General features: G+C 47.7%; 1 protein-coding gene across 1 annotated transcript; it reads right to left on the reverse strand.

Moving 5' to 3' along the window:
* Positions 1-36: 36 nt before the first annotated feature.
* Positions 37-14,487, reverse strand: LOC109417751 (mitochondrial-processing peptidase subunit alpha). The gene is made up of 4 exons (XM_029853273.2): positions 14,289-14,487; positions 13,688-14,209; positions 468-1,360; positions 37-403 (listed from the first exon to the last, which is right to left on the reverse strand). The coding sequence occupies exons 1-4, from the start codon at positions 14,342-14,344 to the stop codon at positions 231-233; spliced, it is 1,644 nt and encodes a 547-aa protein (XP_029709133.1). The 5' UTR covers positions 14,345-14,487; the 3' UTR covers positions 37-230.
* Positions 14,488-14,686: the final 199 nt, after the last annotated feature.

The following is a 14,686-nucleotide window of genomic DNA, read 5'->3' on the forward strand; positions in this document are numbered from 1 at the left end:
GGCTTTCTTTCACCACGAACTGACACTGTAGCGACATCGTTTCCTTTAAGATTTGATATATTTTAAAATAAACTTGTAATCAGTTCCCGCAGGCAAATAAAGCACAATCATCATTACACAACTAACATCCTATAGAGTACTCACAGTTTCGGTTCCACTTGACTCACGCTGAGAAGACATCGTCCATCTTCCATCATCGTCCACAAAATGTCCCGATCTCTGTCTGGACCTTACCTAAACAATGACAACCGCCGGTTGCCGGGCAGTCGTCCCTCGCCACCGAGCGCCGTCTGGATGTCCTTCACATCCGGAATGCCCTTGATTTCGCCTCGGGCGGCCAAAGCCGGAGGCGACGCCAGGAACCGCCGGGCCACGTTCTGAACATCCTCGGCAGTTATTTTCTCTGCAAATAGGAGGATCGATGTATTCCCGCTGAAACCAACAGACACAATTTCTTAGACACTTACCAATCTCCTGGATGAAATGTTCCGGCCGCCTGCGCTCGCCGGTGGCCAAAACCTGCCGTCCGATGTCCTCGAAGACAACCGGCCGGGCCTCCAGATTCATCAGCAGCATACTCTGCAGCTGGGTTTTTGCCCGTCGCAGTTCCTGATCGCCCGGACGGGCCTGCATCGTGTACAGCTCCCGAGTGATGACTTCCACCAGGCTTCGGATGTGCGTCGGGGGGGCAGTGGCGTGAATGCAGAACAAACCGGAATCACCGTAAGCGTGGTTGTACGCCGTGGCGCTGTACATCCAGTGGTAACGGTTCAGAACGTTCGTATAGAGCCGAGTGTACATGCCCTTGCCGGGACCGCCTGCCGAGAAGGAACCTCCTCCGCCCATCATGATGTTCAACACGCAAGCGGCAATGAAATCTTTGTCCTGATGGGAGCATCCGTTGAGTCCGATCACCACGTGGGCCAACTCTGGCAAGCCGACTGCCGCATACACCGGAATGGGACATTCCACCAGCTTGGAACCTCCAGTGTACTGGGCAATGGAAGTGTCCACTCCGGACGGATCTTTGGCAGCGACCTTCTCCATCTCCCATGTGGCCGATCCTTCCACGAAATATTTTTCCGCCATTCGTACCAAATCGTCATGGGCAACGCCGACCCCGGCCAGTACCATGCGGTCCAGGCTGTGGTGATGCCGCAGATAGTTCAGCAGCATAGTGCGGTCTATCTTGTCAGCATTCTCCAGCGGGCACAGCTTCGGCAGTCCCAGAGTGTTGTCTCTGAATGCTGCCGCATGGATCATGTCCATCAGAATCGGTTCCTGCTCGGGGCGCATTCCCAGCGTTTCCAGTTCGAACTTTACCGATTGCCTGGCTAGGTCCACTTCGTCGTCGGCTAATCTGTAAAATGAAGAATTTCCGAAATTGTTTAAAATTCAATTGTCTGTCCTGCTTATTAGAAAATAGCTTTGCTTTATTCAAATCTTCGGGAGCAGATGGGATGCATCCTATTTTACTTCAAAATGGATTTGATTATTTCAAATATGTTTTGATAAAACTACTTTTTGCAGTTTAGCTACAGTATATATTCCCAAATCTTGGCAGGATATTACCGTAAAGTTTATTCCGAAAGAGGGTCGTGCTTCGGATGAAGAAGCAAAGAGTTTCAGACCTATCAGTTTGACCACCTCTTTTCTTCTGAAATGCTTAGAAAGCATTGTGAATCAACACATCCGTGTTGTTCATCTGGCTAACGTGCCTCTTCATGTGAACCAATGCTTACCAATTTAGAAAGTCCACTGTGACTCTTTTACACAAAGTTCTTTACGATATCGAGAAGGCATTCGCTCAAAAGCAATCCTGCTTGGGTATTTTCTAAGATATCAATGGGGCTTTTGACAACGTCCCTTTCGATGCCGTATTGGAAGCCGTACGGAGTCATGGTGCTTATATCTCCAATGATTTCCAATTGGATTTACCACATGCTCAAAAACCGACATCTCTTCTCGACGTTGCGATTAGGGAACGTTCAAAAATTACGTCCATGATTTGGGGGAGGGGGGGGGGTCTAGAAAAGTGTGACAGTACGTGTATTGGGTATAGGAAAAGTGCGTGACAGAGGGGGGAGGGGGGGTCTAGAAATCCCGAAAAACGATGGACGTAATATTTGAATCTTCCCTTAGGAAGCTGAGTATTTGTGGGTGCCCTCAAGGTGGAGTCTTGTCACCACTTTGGTGGGATCCCGGATAAAAATTAACCATAGGGTGTTTAGTGAAAACCATTCCTGCACCATACAGGGTACCAGCTACAATAAGGTGTATTGTAATGGAAAAAAATCTTTGCACATTATAGCTACTATACGGTTACATTCAATTTTTATGTTACAATATATTAGGGGGATTCACTTAACAGCGTAAACTGATTAAACTGATTAAACATCGCGATCACCAAGGCAAACTTTGATTATTTCATTCGCAAAACCATGAAAGATTTCAAATAAGCAGAAAATCATGGCTTACGCAGCAATTTAATCTGTTTAGTGAGTACCCCTATTATACTGTTTTACGTTTGAACTATTCACTTTTCCGAAACATTATTTTTTCAATAAAAATGTTTAAATAAGTGGTAAACCAGATCGACACTGATTTTTCATTTGAGCCTGACATTTGCAAGTTCTTTTCATCGAGCCTCTCTTTGTGTTAACACAGAATGCGAAGAAGATGACTACATGTTGCTATAGAAACAAAAAGAATAATGATTTTGTTTGTTTTGATCAAGTCATTCGCGAAAAAGAGAGTCGACGAAGAGAAATCGATCAAGTCAGTTAGGCCCTTATGAAAAATCATTGTCGTGATATCCTAAGAACTGCAGATCCAAGAGATATGGCGGGCTAGGTATGTGAAGTGCGATGAAAGGAATATGAATGTAGGTCAACTCGGAAAGACGCAGGTCAGATTACCGTAAATCAGTGGATGAGATCAACACTATTCTTTCTGTATTTGCATTTAGGGGAGTTTTCTCCTCTTCTCTCAATCGAACTTCTGACAGTTTTCTCATGAGTTGTTATGTATTTCAAACTTTAGTCAAATTGGAGCCTCAATATTGCAATAACGATTAAGCACACAGTAATGATACTTATGTACCTCGTCACCCACTTCATGCAATACTTGTTTGCAGTTTTGCTACAGGGTATATTCCCAAATCCTGGCGGGATATTACTACTGTGAAGTTTATTCCGAAAGTGGGTCGTGCGTCGTATGAAGAAGCAAAGAGTTTCAGACCTATCAGTTTGACCTCTTTTCTTCTAAAATGCTTAGAACGCATTGTGGATCATCACATCCGTGATGTTCATCTGGCCAACGTGCCTCTTCATGTGAACCAACATGCCTACCAATATGGTAAGTCCACTGTGACTCTTTTATACAAGGTTGTTTACGATATCGAGAAAGCATTCGCTCAAAAGCAATCTTGTTTGGGTGTTTTCTTGGATATCGAGGGTGCCTTTGACAGTGTGCCTTTCGATGCCGTATTGGAAGCCGCACGGAGTCATGGTATATCTCCAATGATTTCCAATTGGATTCATCAAATGCTGAAAAAATCGATATGTCTTCTCGACATTGCGTCTAGCAGGGATTAGGAAATTGAGTGTCTGTGGATGCCCCCAAGGGGGAGTCTCGTAGCAGATACGCTATTGAGGCAACTCAATAATAGCGGTTTTCCTACTTATGGTTTTGCAAAGCGCCCTTCAGGTAGTTGAGGGTTGGTGTCGCCAATATGGCCTTTCGGTTAATCCGAGTAAAACATCTATTGTTCTTTTTACGGAAAGGCGAAACCGTAATGGCGTTCGACCTTTACGTCTCTTTGATTCTGAAATCGATGTGACTGAACAGGTAAAGTACGTTGGAGTTATTCTTGATTCCAAGCTTTCCTGGACACCTCACATTGAGTTCAGAATCAAGAAAGCTTGTATGGCCTTCGGGCAATGCCGGTGAACCTTTGGTACAACTTGGGGTCTAAAACCCAAGTATATCAAATGGATCTACACAACTGTTGTTCGGCCAATATTGGCTTATGGATGTCTTGTGTGGTGGCAAAAGGGCGAAATGAGAACGGTCCAATCAAAGTTAGGCCATCTCCAAAGAATGTGCTTAATGGCGATGTCTGGAGCGTTCTCTTCAACTCCTACGGCAGCGCTCGAAGTTCTCTTTGACGTTGCTCCACTACACATTCATCTCAAACAAGACGCTCTTTCTTGCACTTACCATCTACGGGTACTCGGTCTACTAGAGGAAACTCCTGTGAACCGTACATCAACACACATCAGGTTGTTGCGAACAAAATTTGCTAAACATACATTTTTACTCGGGCACCGCAGGCGCCCGACGTCGAGCCAACCGTCGTTGCCACGTGAGCGGGCTGCCGTCGTTGCCGTAGCAACGACCCAACCGCAATCGCAGCAAGCGTGGGCTGAATTTGAATTTTGCACTAGAAGTGAAAATTTGCTCGTGCGTACAGGACGCACTTTGTCGAAGTTTAGAATATAAAATTAACTTGTAAATGCTTGATATATAAAATAGGTTTTTAAATAAATTAGTAAAAGATTCCAAATAAGTGCTTTAGTAGTCAATCGTCGAGAAACGAACCCCTGTACAGTAGTTTTGGTGATGTGACTGTGGTGCAAGTGAGTTGAAACCTGAGCCGAAGCCGAACCTGGTGCTTCCCCCCAACACGCTGCCCAGAAGCCAAACGTCCGTGCCGCAGGTGAGCCGTTGACGATTGAGTTCGAGCGAACCTTCGGAACATTTTTGGTCCTTCGAATGCCCATGACCGGTTTATATGGAACAACAGGTACGACGGTCTTCTAGAAAAAATAAAGGTGTAGTTCCTAAGGCTTTAGATAAGTACGTAGTTTATATTCCGAAGCAAAGTAACATGCTTCGTACTCCACCCAACGTCTCGAATGTGAATCCCCACGTGGGGGAAAACGTTGCTACACAACCGGACGCGATTCCGGAGAACAAATCTGTCGCCTCTGGTGCATCGAGAGAACCTGCAAAGTCAACGAGAACTCGAACATCGCGAAGCAGCAGGACTGACAGTCAAATCAAGCTCTTGGACCTGGAAGAGCAGAATGAGGAGGCTGAACTGCGAGCTTCCATCGAGCGGGACAGGATCGTGGCTGAGAAGCAGCTTGCTGAACTGCAGATTCAACACGACCTGGCACTGAAGACCGAGCAGCGGAAAGCGGAGTTCCTGAAGCGGCAGCGAGAACGCGATTTGAGGAAGATCGAGCTGCAGTCTGACTCAAGTCACCGATCGGGTACATCGAGCAGATCGAGTACCTACACCGACGTCTCGAAGCGCGTAGCAGATTGGCTTACCGAATCCGATAAGGTCAGACCAACCAACGTGCATGAATCGTCCCACTGGATAGATCGTCCGTTCCTACAACATCGCGATGCAGGGAATGCGTCGCCTCCCGACGACTGGAATGCACCGCCTCCCGGCACATGGAATGCGTCGGCTCCCGGCGCGCAGAGAGCTGTAAACCAGGGTGCATGGAATGCACCGGCCCCCGTCGTGCGGAACGCGCCGGCATACGACGTGCGGAGTGCGTCGGTACAAGAACCCGCTGTAAATGAGGTTCTGTCGCAAGCTTTCAGAGCACTACAAAGTAGGAACATGCGAGACTTGCCTCCCTTTTCCGGCGACATCATGGAGTGGACCGTTTTTGAAAACGACTTCAGAACATCCACCGAAGAGTTTCAGCTGTCGGACCGTGACAATCTTCGACGACTGAACAAAGCGCTGCAAGGAAAAGCGCGAAGAACTGTAGAGTCACTGCTCTCATCGCCTGACAACGTGGAGCAGATTATGCGAATGTTGAAGTCGAACTTCGGCCGCACTGAATGGGTGGTGGCGAACCGACTGGAGGCGCTGAGAAACCTGGAGACCGTAAAAGAGGGAAACATCGAGTCCTTCCGTGCCTTTTACAATGCGGTAATTGGTACCAAGGTGGCGATGACCAACGCGAGGGCGGACAACTACCTGATGAATCCCGAACTCATATCGCACCTGGCTGAAAAACTGCCTGCTTTCAGCAAACAGATGTGGGTTCGGCATAAGGCCGCTCTGTTGAAGGAAGGCGTTGTAATCGAGTTCGACACTTTCTCTCGTTGGTTGGAGGATGAGATGGACAACCAGCTCGCGAGTCTCAACCCTGTATTCAGCGTCAAGAAGCCCAGCTACCAGCCGAAGCCGAAGCCGACAGTCCTGAACGTCAACAGTCGCGACGAAGTGGTAGCGAAGAAGTGTCCTTTGTGCTCCGCAAGCTCTCACTCTGGCCTGGAGAAGTGCGAGCAGTTCCGGAAGCTGTCGGTTACCCAACGTCGATCTGCTGCTAACTCCTGCAAGGTCTGCTACATCTGCCTGAAGTTCGACCATGCGAGGAGGAACTGCAAGTCCGAGAAGAAGTGTCCCATCTGCAAGAAAAACCACCATGAACTGGTCCACACCGACGAACCTGCAAGGAACTCGAGAATCAGTCGTACGGACGCGGCGAGTAGTGACGATAATGTCTGCAACTTCAACGGCAAGAACACGAACACACTGCTCCGAGTTGGAAAGGTTAAGATTCGTGGTCCACAAGGCGTCGCTGAAGTATTTGCGCTCTTCGATGAAGGTTCGTCTCTCTCGATGATGGATGCAGCTGTGGCAGAGAGCCTCGGATTGCGAGGACCGATTGCTCCTGTGACCTACCGCTGGACAAATGGGATCCTGCACAAAGAGGAACAGTCGATGATGCTCTCGTTCCGAATTTCTGGACCTTCCGATCAAGCGAAGTGGTACGACGTGAACAATATCCAGACGGTGACAAACATCGCCCTGCCGGCGGTGAAGTTCGACATGGCGAGAGTAAAGCAGCTGTACCCCATGCTCGATGAAGAGAAGCTGGCTGCGATCCAAGATGCCTGTCCCTGTATGCTGATTGGATCGAACAACGCAGGTCTGATTGTGCCTCTGAAGACGGTGCAATACTCATTGGATGGTTTGCAGCTGACTCGATGCCACCTGGGATGGACAATCCATGGAGTAGTGGACCCAGCCGGCGCCGGATCGAGCAACCATCATGCGTTCCTGTGCTCCGAAGACGACGACATCGAGCTTACAGATCTGATGAAACAGATGTACAAGGTTGAAGATTTCGGGATCTCTGGCCAGTCGGTGAAAATAGCCGACGAAGATCAACGAGCACTGGACATCATGCACCGTACCATTACACGGCGTGGTGATCGTTTCGAGGTTGGCCAGATATACAGGTACAACAACTTCGACTTCCCGGATAGCAAGCCTCAAGCCCTACGACGTCTCCAGATCATGGAAAAGAAGATGGACTCGAATCCTGATTTCGCTGATCGGTACTGCAAGAAGATCCAGGACTACGTCGACAAAGGATACGCCAGGGAATTGGAACCTGGTGAGCTAGCTGAAACTCCGAACACCTGGTACCTGCCGCATTTCAGCGTGGCGACTGATGAGAAGTTCCGCTTGGTGATGGACGCCAAGGCAAAGTCGCACGGTTTTTCCCTGAACGATCTGCTACTGAAGGGTCCGGATTTCGTCCCTCCGCTGATCGCGGTCCTGATACGGGCCCGAATGAAGAAGATTGCCTTCGTTGCGGACATACGGGAAATGTTCCATCAAGTCCTCATCCGCAGAGAAGATCAGGACTCCCAGCGATTTCTTTGGCGTGGCATGAATCGCACGGACCCTCCTAACGAGTACGTTATGCAGGTGATGGTATTTGGTGCAGTGTCGTCCCCGTCGATGGCACAGTTCATCAAGAACTTCAATGCGAAGGAGCTGGAAGAAAAGCACCCCGGCGTCGAGCGAGCTGTCGTGAAGCAGCACTATGTCGACGACTACTTCGACTGCGCGGACACTGAACAAGAAGCCATCGAACTGGTTCAGCGTGTCATTAAGGTGCACGATCAAGGCGGATTCAAGCTAGTGAAGTTCTCGTCAAACTCCCGTGCCGTGTTGGCATCTCTCGATCCGGAAATCGTCGCGGATAATGAGAGCGACGTTCGTGTCCTCGGAATCGAGTGGGACCTACAGTCCGACGAATTTGTCTTCCCGCTAGACTTCCCAAAACTGGATCAGCGATTCCGGACAGCTGAAGCCGTGCCCACGAAGCGGCAACTGCTGAAATTCATGATGGGTATCTTCGATCCACTGTGCTTGCTCAGTCCGATCACGATTCAGCTGAAGATCATCTTTCAAGAGCTGTGGCGACTGCAGTCGGGATGGGACGATGAGATTCCTGATGGTCTGGTGCCGAGATGGATGGAATGGCTGAACGAAACTGCAAGACTGGGAGAAATTCGAATACCGCGGTACTACCATCCGGCGGTGCCATCCTTTAGTGATGTTGAACTACACGCTTTCTGCGACGCGAGTGACAAGGCTTATGCCTGCGTGATCTACATGGTCCACCGCCAAAAGGAAAGATCACATGTTGCGCTGGTGTACGCGAAGTCGAGAGTAGCACCCCTGAAGTCGCAGACTGTGCCGCGACTAGAGCTACAAGGATGCGTCCTGGCAAGCCAGATGATAAGCGTTCTTCAAACGGAGATCATGATCGACATTACCCGGCTGTACTTCTGGACCGATTCGAAGATCTGTTTGTGTTGGTTGAAGTCGGATCAGAAGCTGACGGCCTATGTCGGCGCTCGCGTAATGAAGATTAAGGAGAATGGTCACGGAGTGCAGTTCTGGCACTGGGTTCCGTCGCAGCTCAACGTGGCGGATTTGGCAACGAAGTGCTCGAAGATTGGCAGCATGCAGGAATGGCTGCGTGGCCCAGACTTCCTCTACCGGGATAGCTCTACCTGGCCGATCGACGAACCGTTGGAAATGTCCTCCGCAGAGTTCGCGAGCTTCCACTCCGAAATAACCGTCAAAGATGTGGCCGGACCGCTGTGCTGTGCGGCGTTCAAAGAAAAGTTGATCGATCTACCCGACATTGCTAGGTTCTCGGATTTCAACCGGCTGATCAGGTCAACTGCGTACTACCTGAAAATGAGAAGACTGTTAGTTTTGCCGAAACGAGAAAAGCCTAATCGGTTGACGATCAATGTTCGTGACATGGATGAAGCAAGAAATGCGTGGTACAGGAAGGTACAATCGGAGACCTTCGAATCCGAGCTGCGTAGCTTGAAGATGTCAGGTTACGTGAAGAGTAGCAGTCGTCTGAAAACATACTCCCCGTTTCTCCACGATGGAATCATTCGGATGCGAGGTCGTGTCCAAGATGACAGCAAGCCGTTCGAGGTGAACAACCCGGTGATCCTTCCCGACGGCCATCCGTTCTGTACGCTGCTGATCCGGATGTATCACATTGCCAACGCACATCAAGGCCTGGAAACCGTCATCAACAACGTCAAGGAGCGTCACCGGATACTGAAGATCCGTTCGCAGGTGAAGAAGTACACGATGTCCTGTGTAAAGTGCCGAGAGCTGAGAGCGAAGCCAACCGTTCCGCAGATGGGAATCCTGCCGCCGGCACGAACAACCCCGCACGTGTATCCATTCACCAGTACTGGCATCGATTACTTCGGGCCGCTTTCTGTAAAGGTCGGCCGGCGCGTGGAGAAAAGGTGGGTTGTGCTGTTCACCTGCATGACGTCGAGAGCAGTACACGTGGAAGTGGTGCCATCGCTCGATACGAACAGCTGCCTAATGGCAATACGCTGTTTCATGTCTGTCCGTGGACTGCCGCAGTGCATCATGACCGACAACGGTACCAACTTCACCGGTACCGACCAGGAACTGAGGACGCTCGTAAAGTCACTGGACCAGCCGCAGATTGAGGAGTCGTTGAGTGTTAGAGGAGTACAGTGGAAGTTTATACCCCCCGGTGCTCCACATTTCGGGGGATGCTGGGAGCGATTAGTCCGCTCCGTCAAAACTGCACTTGGTGCAATGCTGAGAGACCGACACCCTACGGACTTGGTGCTCCGGACGGCGTTGTGCGAGGCGATGAACACTGTCAACAATCGGCCGTTGACGCACGTTGCGGACGACCCCTTGGATCCTGAACCGTTAACACCGAACATGCTGCTACTCGGACGGAACAACGTGATCCAGTTTGACCACGATTTTGACGAACGGGACCTGGACTGTCGTGCCGCCTACAAGCATTCCCAGATCTATGCGGATCGTTTCTGGCGCAAATGGGTGGCCGCATATCGCCCGGAGCTCATCCGGAGTCGCAAATGGCCGGACAACAGGAGGTATCACGAGTACAAGGTTGGTGACATTGTGATGCTGGTGGACGAGACCCTACATCGTGGTAACTGGCCAAAGGGCGTGGTAGAGAAAACCTACCGTGGCCCGGACGGGAAAATAAGAACTGTGGAGATACGAACAGCGAAGTCACGGTATAAGCGACCCGTCAGCAAGGTTGTGTTGCTGCAACCCATCAGTTCGTCTTCTGGCCCGGAGAATGTTGCGAACAAAATTTGCTAAACATACATTTTTACTCGGGCACCGCAGGCGCCCGACGTCGAGCCAACAGTCGTTGCCACGTGAGCGGGCTGCCGTCGTTGCCGTAGCAACGACCCAACCGCAATCGCAGCAAGCGTGGGCTGAATTTGAATTTTGCACCAGAAGTGAAAATTTGCTCGTGCGTACAGGACGCACTTTGTCGAAGTTTAGAATATAAAATTAACTTGTAAATGCTTGATATATAAAATAGGTTTTTAAATAAATTAGTAAAAGATTCCAAATAAGTGCTTTAGTAGTCAATCGTCGAGAAACGAACCCCTGTACAGTAGTTTTGGTGATGTGACTGTGGTGCAAGTGAGTTGAAACCTGAGCCGAAGCCGAACCTGGTGCTTCCCCCCAACACGCTGCCCAGAAGCCAAACGTCCGTGCCGCAGGTGAGCCGTTGACGATTGAGTTCGAGCGAACCTTCGGAACATCAGGTCATTGTTGTTTCCACTTTGGGTGAATTGGGACAAAATTGTCCTTGCTCCTAGTGATCTTACAATTGTTTGTAATTTTCCATATAGGACATTTTCCACGAAATTCCCATCCCGGGGATATCTGGAAAGAATTATTTCAGACGGCGTCGTATGATACACTGATGGCTCCCTTCTCGAAGATCGAACAGATGCTGGTGTTTATTCTCGTGAGCTAAGGCTGTATCAGTCTCACTCACTTGGTAGACAAGGCACCGTTTTTCAGGCTGAACTATTTGCTCTTATGTGCGGAGTGCAATCAGCACTTCAGCAGCACATACTGGGCAAAGTAATATACTTCTGTTCAGATGTCCAGGCTGCTATTAAAGCACTTACTTCGGCCAACTCTGGGTCGAACATAGTTATCGCTTTGTTGAACGCAAATCGTGGAGCTGAATTCAGCAAATGCTGTTCACCTTGTATGGATACTTGGCTATTCTTCCATCACTGGAAATGAATTGGCTGATGAGTTAGCTCGCACTGGAGTATCACATGACTTCATTGGCCCTGAGCCAGCTATTCCGATATCGAAGTGTTGGGTAAAGCTTCAGATTCACACTTGGGCTGCTACTCAACACAGGCAATACTGGAATAGTTGTGAGTCATGTCGTCAAACTAAATTCAGGGCTGTTACAAAACTGTCGATTTGGAAACCGCAAAATCCGCGCCAAGCATTTTGAAATCCGCGCCGAGGTCATCAAATCCGCGCCAGTACAAAAACATATGATTTTGATGACTCAGGCTCATAAAAAGTCTGAATTTTTCAATTTTTCGAGCATGTTTTTTGTTGCACTCCATGTTAAAACCGATTTTAACTATTATTAATCCATGCAACTTCCACATCAACCAAGAAATGTTGCAAACAGTTAAGTTTTTTAAATTGGAATAAAAAGTTTTGGATAAATAGTTATTTGATTGCTTGCCAATCAGGGTGACTACTATTTCACGAGAATGGGATTTCCTGTTCCCTGAAACAGTTCCAAAAAGGAGAACTCTTGGCGAATTTTTTGAAATAATTATAACCAACATTATTGTAGAAATCTTGCTATAAAATCTGTAGTAAGTCTCAAAAGATCGTTCAAGAGAACTGCAAGAAAATTTTCAGATTTTGTGTGATATCTAATTGCCCCATCTAAATTGAGTAATTGAGCGTAATCCATTGATTAAATAAATCACAAATTTCAATAGGAATAAAATTTAAGAGTGATATTTATTAAAAAGGAATCATTTCATAAAAAAATATCAGGCAAATGTTCTCACCTTTGAGTAAAAGGTATGTAGAGAAGTATTAATTTATTAGAAATTTAAGATAAGAGGTTCTGCCCATGCCACACCCTTGGAAATTCAGTAAAGATTTCAGCAAGAATGTCCTGCATGGGATTCCAAAAGCTTCATGTTTTTATGTAAAAAATCCTCCACAATTCTACCAAAAAACCCTTTATTAATTGTGCTTGCTACTCCCCTCTCAACGAATACTCCGATTGGAAATCAAAGATAAATTTTACCATGACAACAGAAGTTTATTTTTAGGATAATTCTACCAGAGTTTATCACAAAAATCGATTCGACAAAAGATCTACAAGCAACACAGTCTACAACTACAAAACCAATGATTTTCTATACGAGATTCTTCTAATTCAATCAAAAGATTATCCAAAATTTCCAGTGACGTCTTTTTGCAAATTCCATAAAAAAAACAGATTTCAGAATTACCAAGAAACTCATAGAATTTTTGCAGAAATCTTGCCTTGATTCAGTGTTTTTCGAACCTCAGACATTACTAAATAAGTTCCGTTCAAAATATTCTATCCGAAAATTTAGCCGGGCAGCATCGGCAGCTATGTTGGATATGCGGCTCGAAATTTCAAAGTGATGATTCTCTGCAACCAAAGCGAATATTCGTATGAAAAAGTATCACACTATTTGCTCACTCGCAGTGATTACGATGATACTTTTTCTGCTGCGTTGCTGCAGAATTGACAATTTTTTATCACTTCAAAAACGCGAGGCAAACAATCATTGAAAAGCAAAAAGTCAATGATTCGTTTGAAAGCTTCGTGATGCATTATGACACCTTAAGACATAAATTACTATGAGAGGTTGACTACGAAATTCAGAAGAGAAACTTCTTTGTTTTAAAAAATTGAGCGTTTAGTGCAGTGCAACTTATCTAGCACTCCAAGCTAGCGACTATTGACATTATTTTTGCTCAATCACAAAATTCATAACTCTAATTTGGAAATGTTCTTTATTTATTCTGATTGTGTTGAGCTACATGTCAACATATTTAATGTAAGTGCATTTGAAAATCATTTCCGCGAAAACCGCACCGAAATTATCAAAAACGCGCCAAATCCGCGCGAAACGCAAAAACCGCGAAAAACGCAAAATCCGCGCCACCTGTAACAGCCCTGCAAATTGTATTGTACTGAGCCATCTTCAAGGGTGCCAAAGTATCTTACAAATCTGGCAAAGCAGAATTGCAGCATTCTGGTTAAGGACTTAACTGATGTTCTTGACCCACTGTGGTAAAGAGCTATATGCTCTACGCTTTTATGCGTTATCACAGTGCCTTTTCCAGGACGCTCTATGAACTCATTGTGGTACGTTTATTCCCCTACCTATCCTTTTTCTCATTCCATCCTTCATTCCTCTCTCTCTCCCTCAGATAGATGATGAATACGGTTCAAAACATTTCACTTACTTGGGTCTCAGCACGACATCGGCCAAAATGCGCGACACCGACTCCAGTCCCCGACTGTCGGCGCTGGCCGCATACACGAACGTGTCCCGCGAGCTCTGGCAGTCGCAAATCCCACCGTGCTTCTCGAGCTCCTTGAAAATAACGTCCTTTTCGCCAAAAGATTGCGTCGACTGGAACGCCAGCTTCTCCAGGAAGTGCGACACTCCGCTGGGGTAGGCCATCTCGTACCGTGGCCCGGAATCGATTACCACCCCGACGGTGCAGAACTGTCCGAACCGATTCTGGGACGCGACCCGCAGCCCATTGGACAGCCGAGTGACCTGCGTCGGGACGCCCTGATCGTTGGGCCGGGCGTACTGAACCGGGGGCAGGTCCGGTATGGGCTGCGAGAGCGGCGGCATCGGAGTGACTATCTCCTTCGACGGAACATTGAAGGTGGGCCCATCCGGATTGCTGGCACGGCCCCCTTCAATCGAGTTGCTGCCGCCGCTGGTGCTGACGTAAGGTCTCCAAATGGTGCAACTATCCGGACAAAAGTGCAACAATAAAAATGTCAGATTTCGAGGTTAAAAGGGACGGCCTTCGCCCGTCGTGACCTTACCATTTGTTCAGGAACACCCGATTCGAGAGGGCTTTTGCGTTGAATGGCAGAGCCATTTTTGCACGGTTGTTTTCCTACGCGATTTTACTACGGGAACTGGATTTACGCACAATTTTCTGGTGAAAAAGTGTTCACAGGACTCGATTCACGAAACAGCAGCAACAGAAATGTCGCCGAACAAGAAAACTGACTGGCGGACGTTTGACAGATGGATGAACTCTTGCTGCAGCAGCTGCAGGCCAAATGATGTGCCGCTGTAACATGTTTTGTAGAGGATTCGGTTATTTTCAATGTGGGCTAAAAACTTAAAGCACAGACAAACAGACATACTACTCAAATCGGAACCATCGCACGATTCAACGGTCATTTCGAAAATATTGTGTGGTTCGGACTGTGCT

This window comes from Aedes albopictus, chromosome 2 (assembly GCF_035046485.1).
Source record: "Aedes albopictus strain Foshan chromosome 2, AalbF5, whole genome shotgun sequence".
NCBI classification, from domain to species: domain Eukaryota; kingdom Metazoa; phylum Arthropoda; class Insecta; order Diptera; family Culicidae; genus Aedes; species Aedes albopictus.

Bases quoted from the DNA above. Each gene is read 5' to 3' on its own strand.
- LOC109417751 (XM_029853273.2), bottom strand. From the start codon at position 14,344: ATGGCTCTGCCATTCAACGCAAAAGCCCTCTCGAATCGGGTGTTCCTG. The intron at 14,210-14,288 runs GTAAGGTCACGA...TTGTCCGGATAG, and splicing joins CGGGTGTTCCTGAACAAATG to TTGCACCATTTGGAGACCTT. The intron at 404-467 runs GTAAGTGTCTAA...TCCTATTTGCAG, and splicing joins ACATTTCATCCAGGAGATTG to AGAAAATAACTGCCGAGGAT.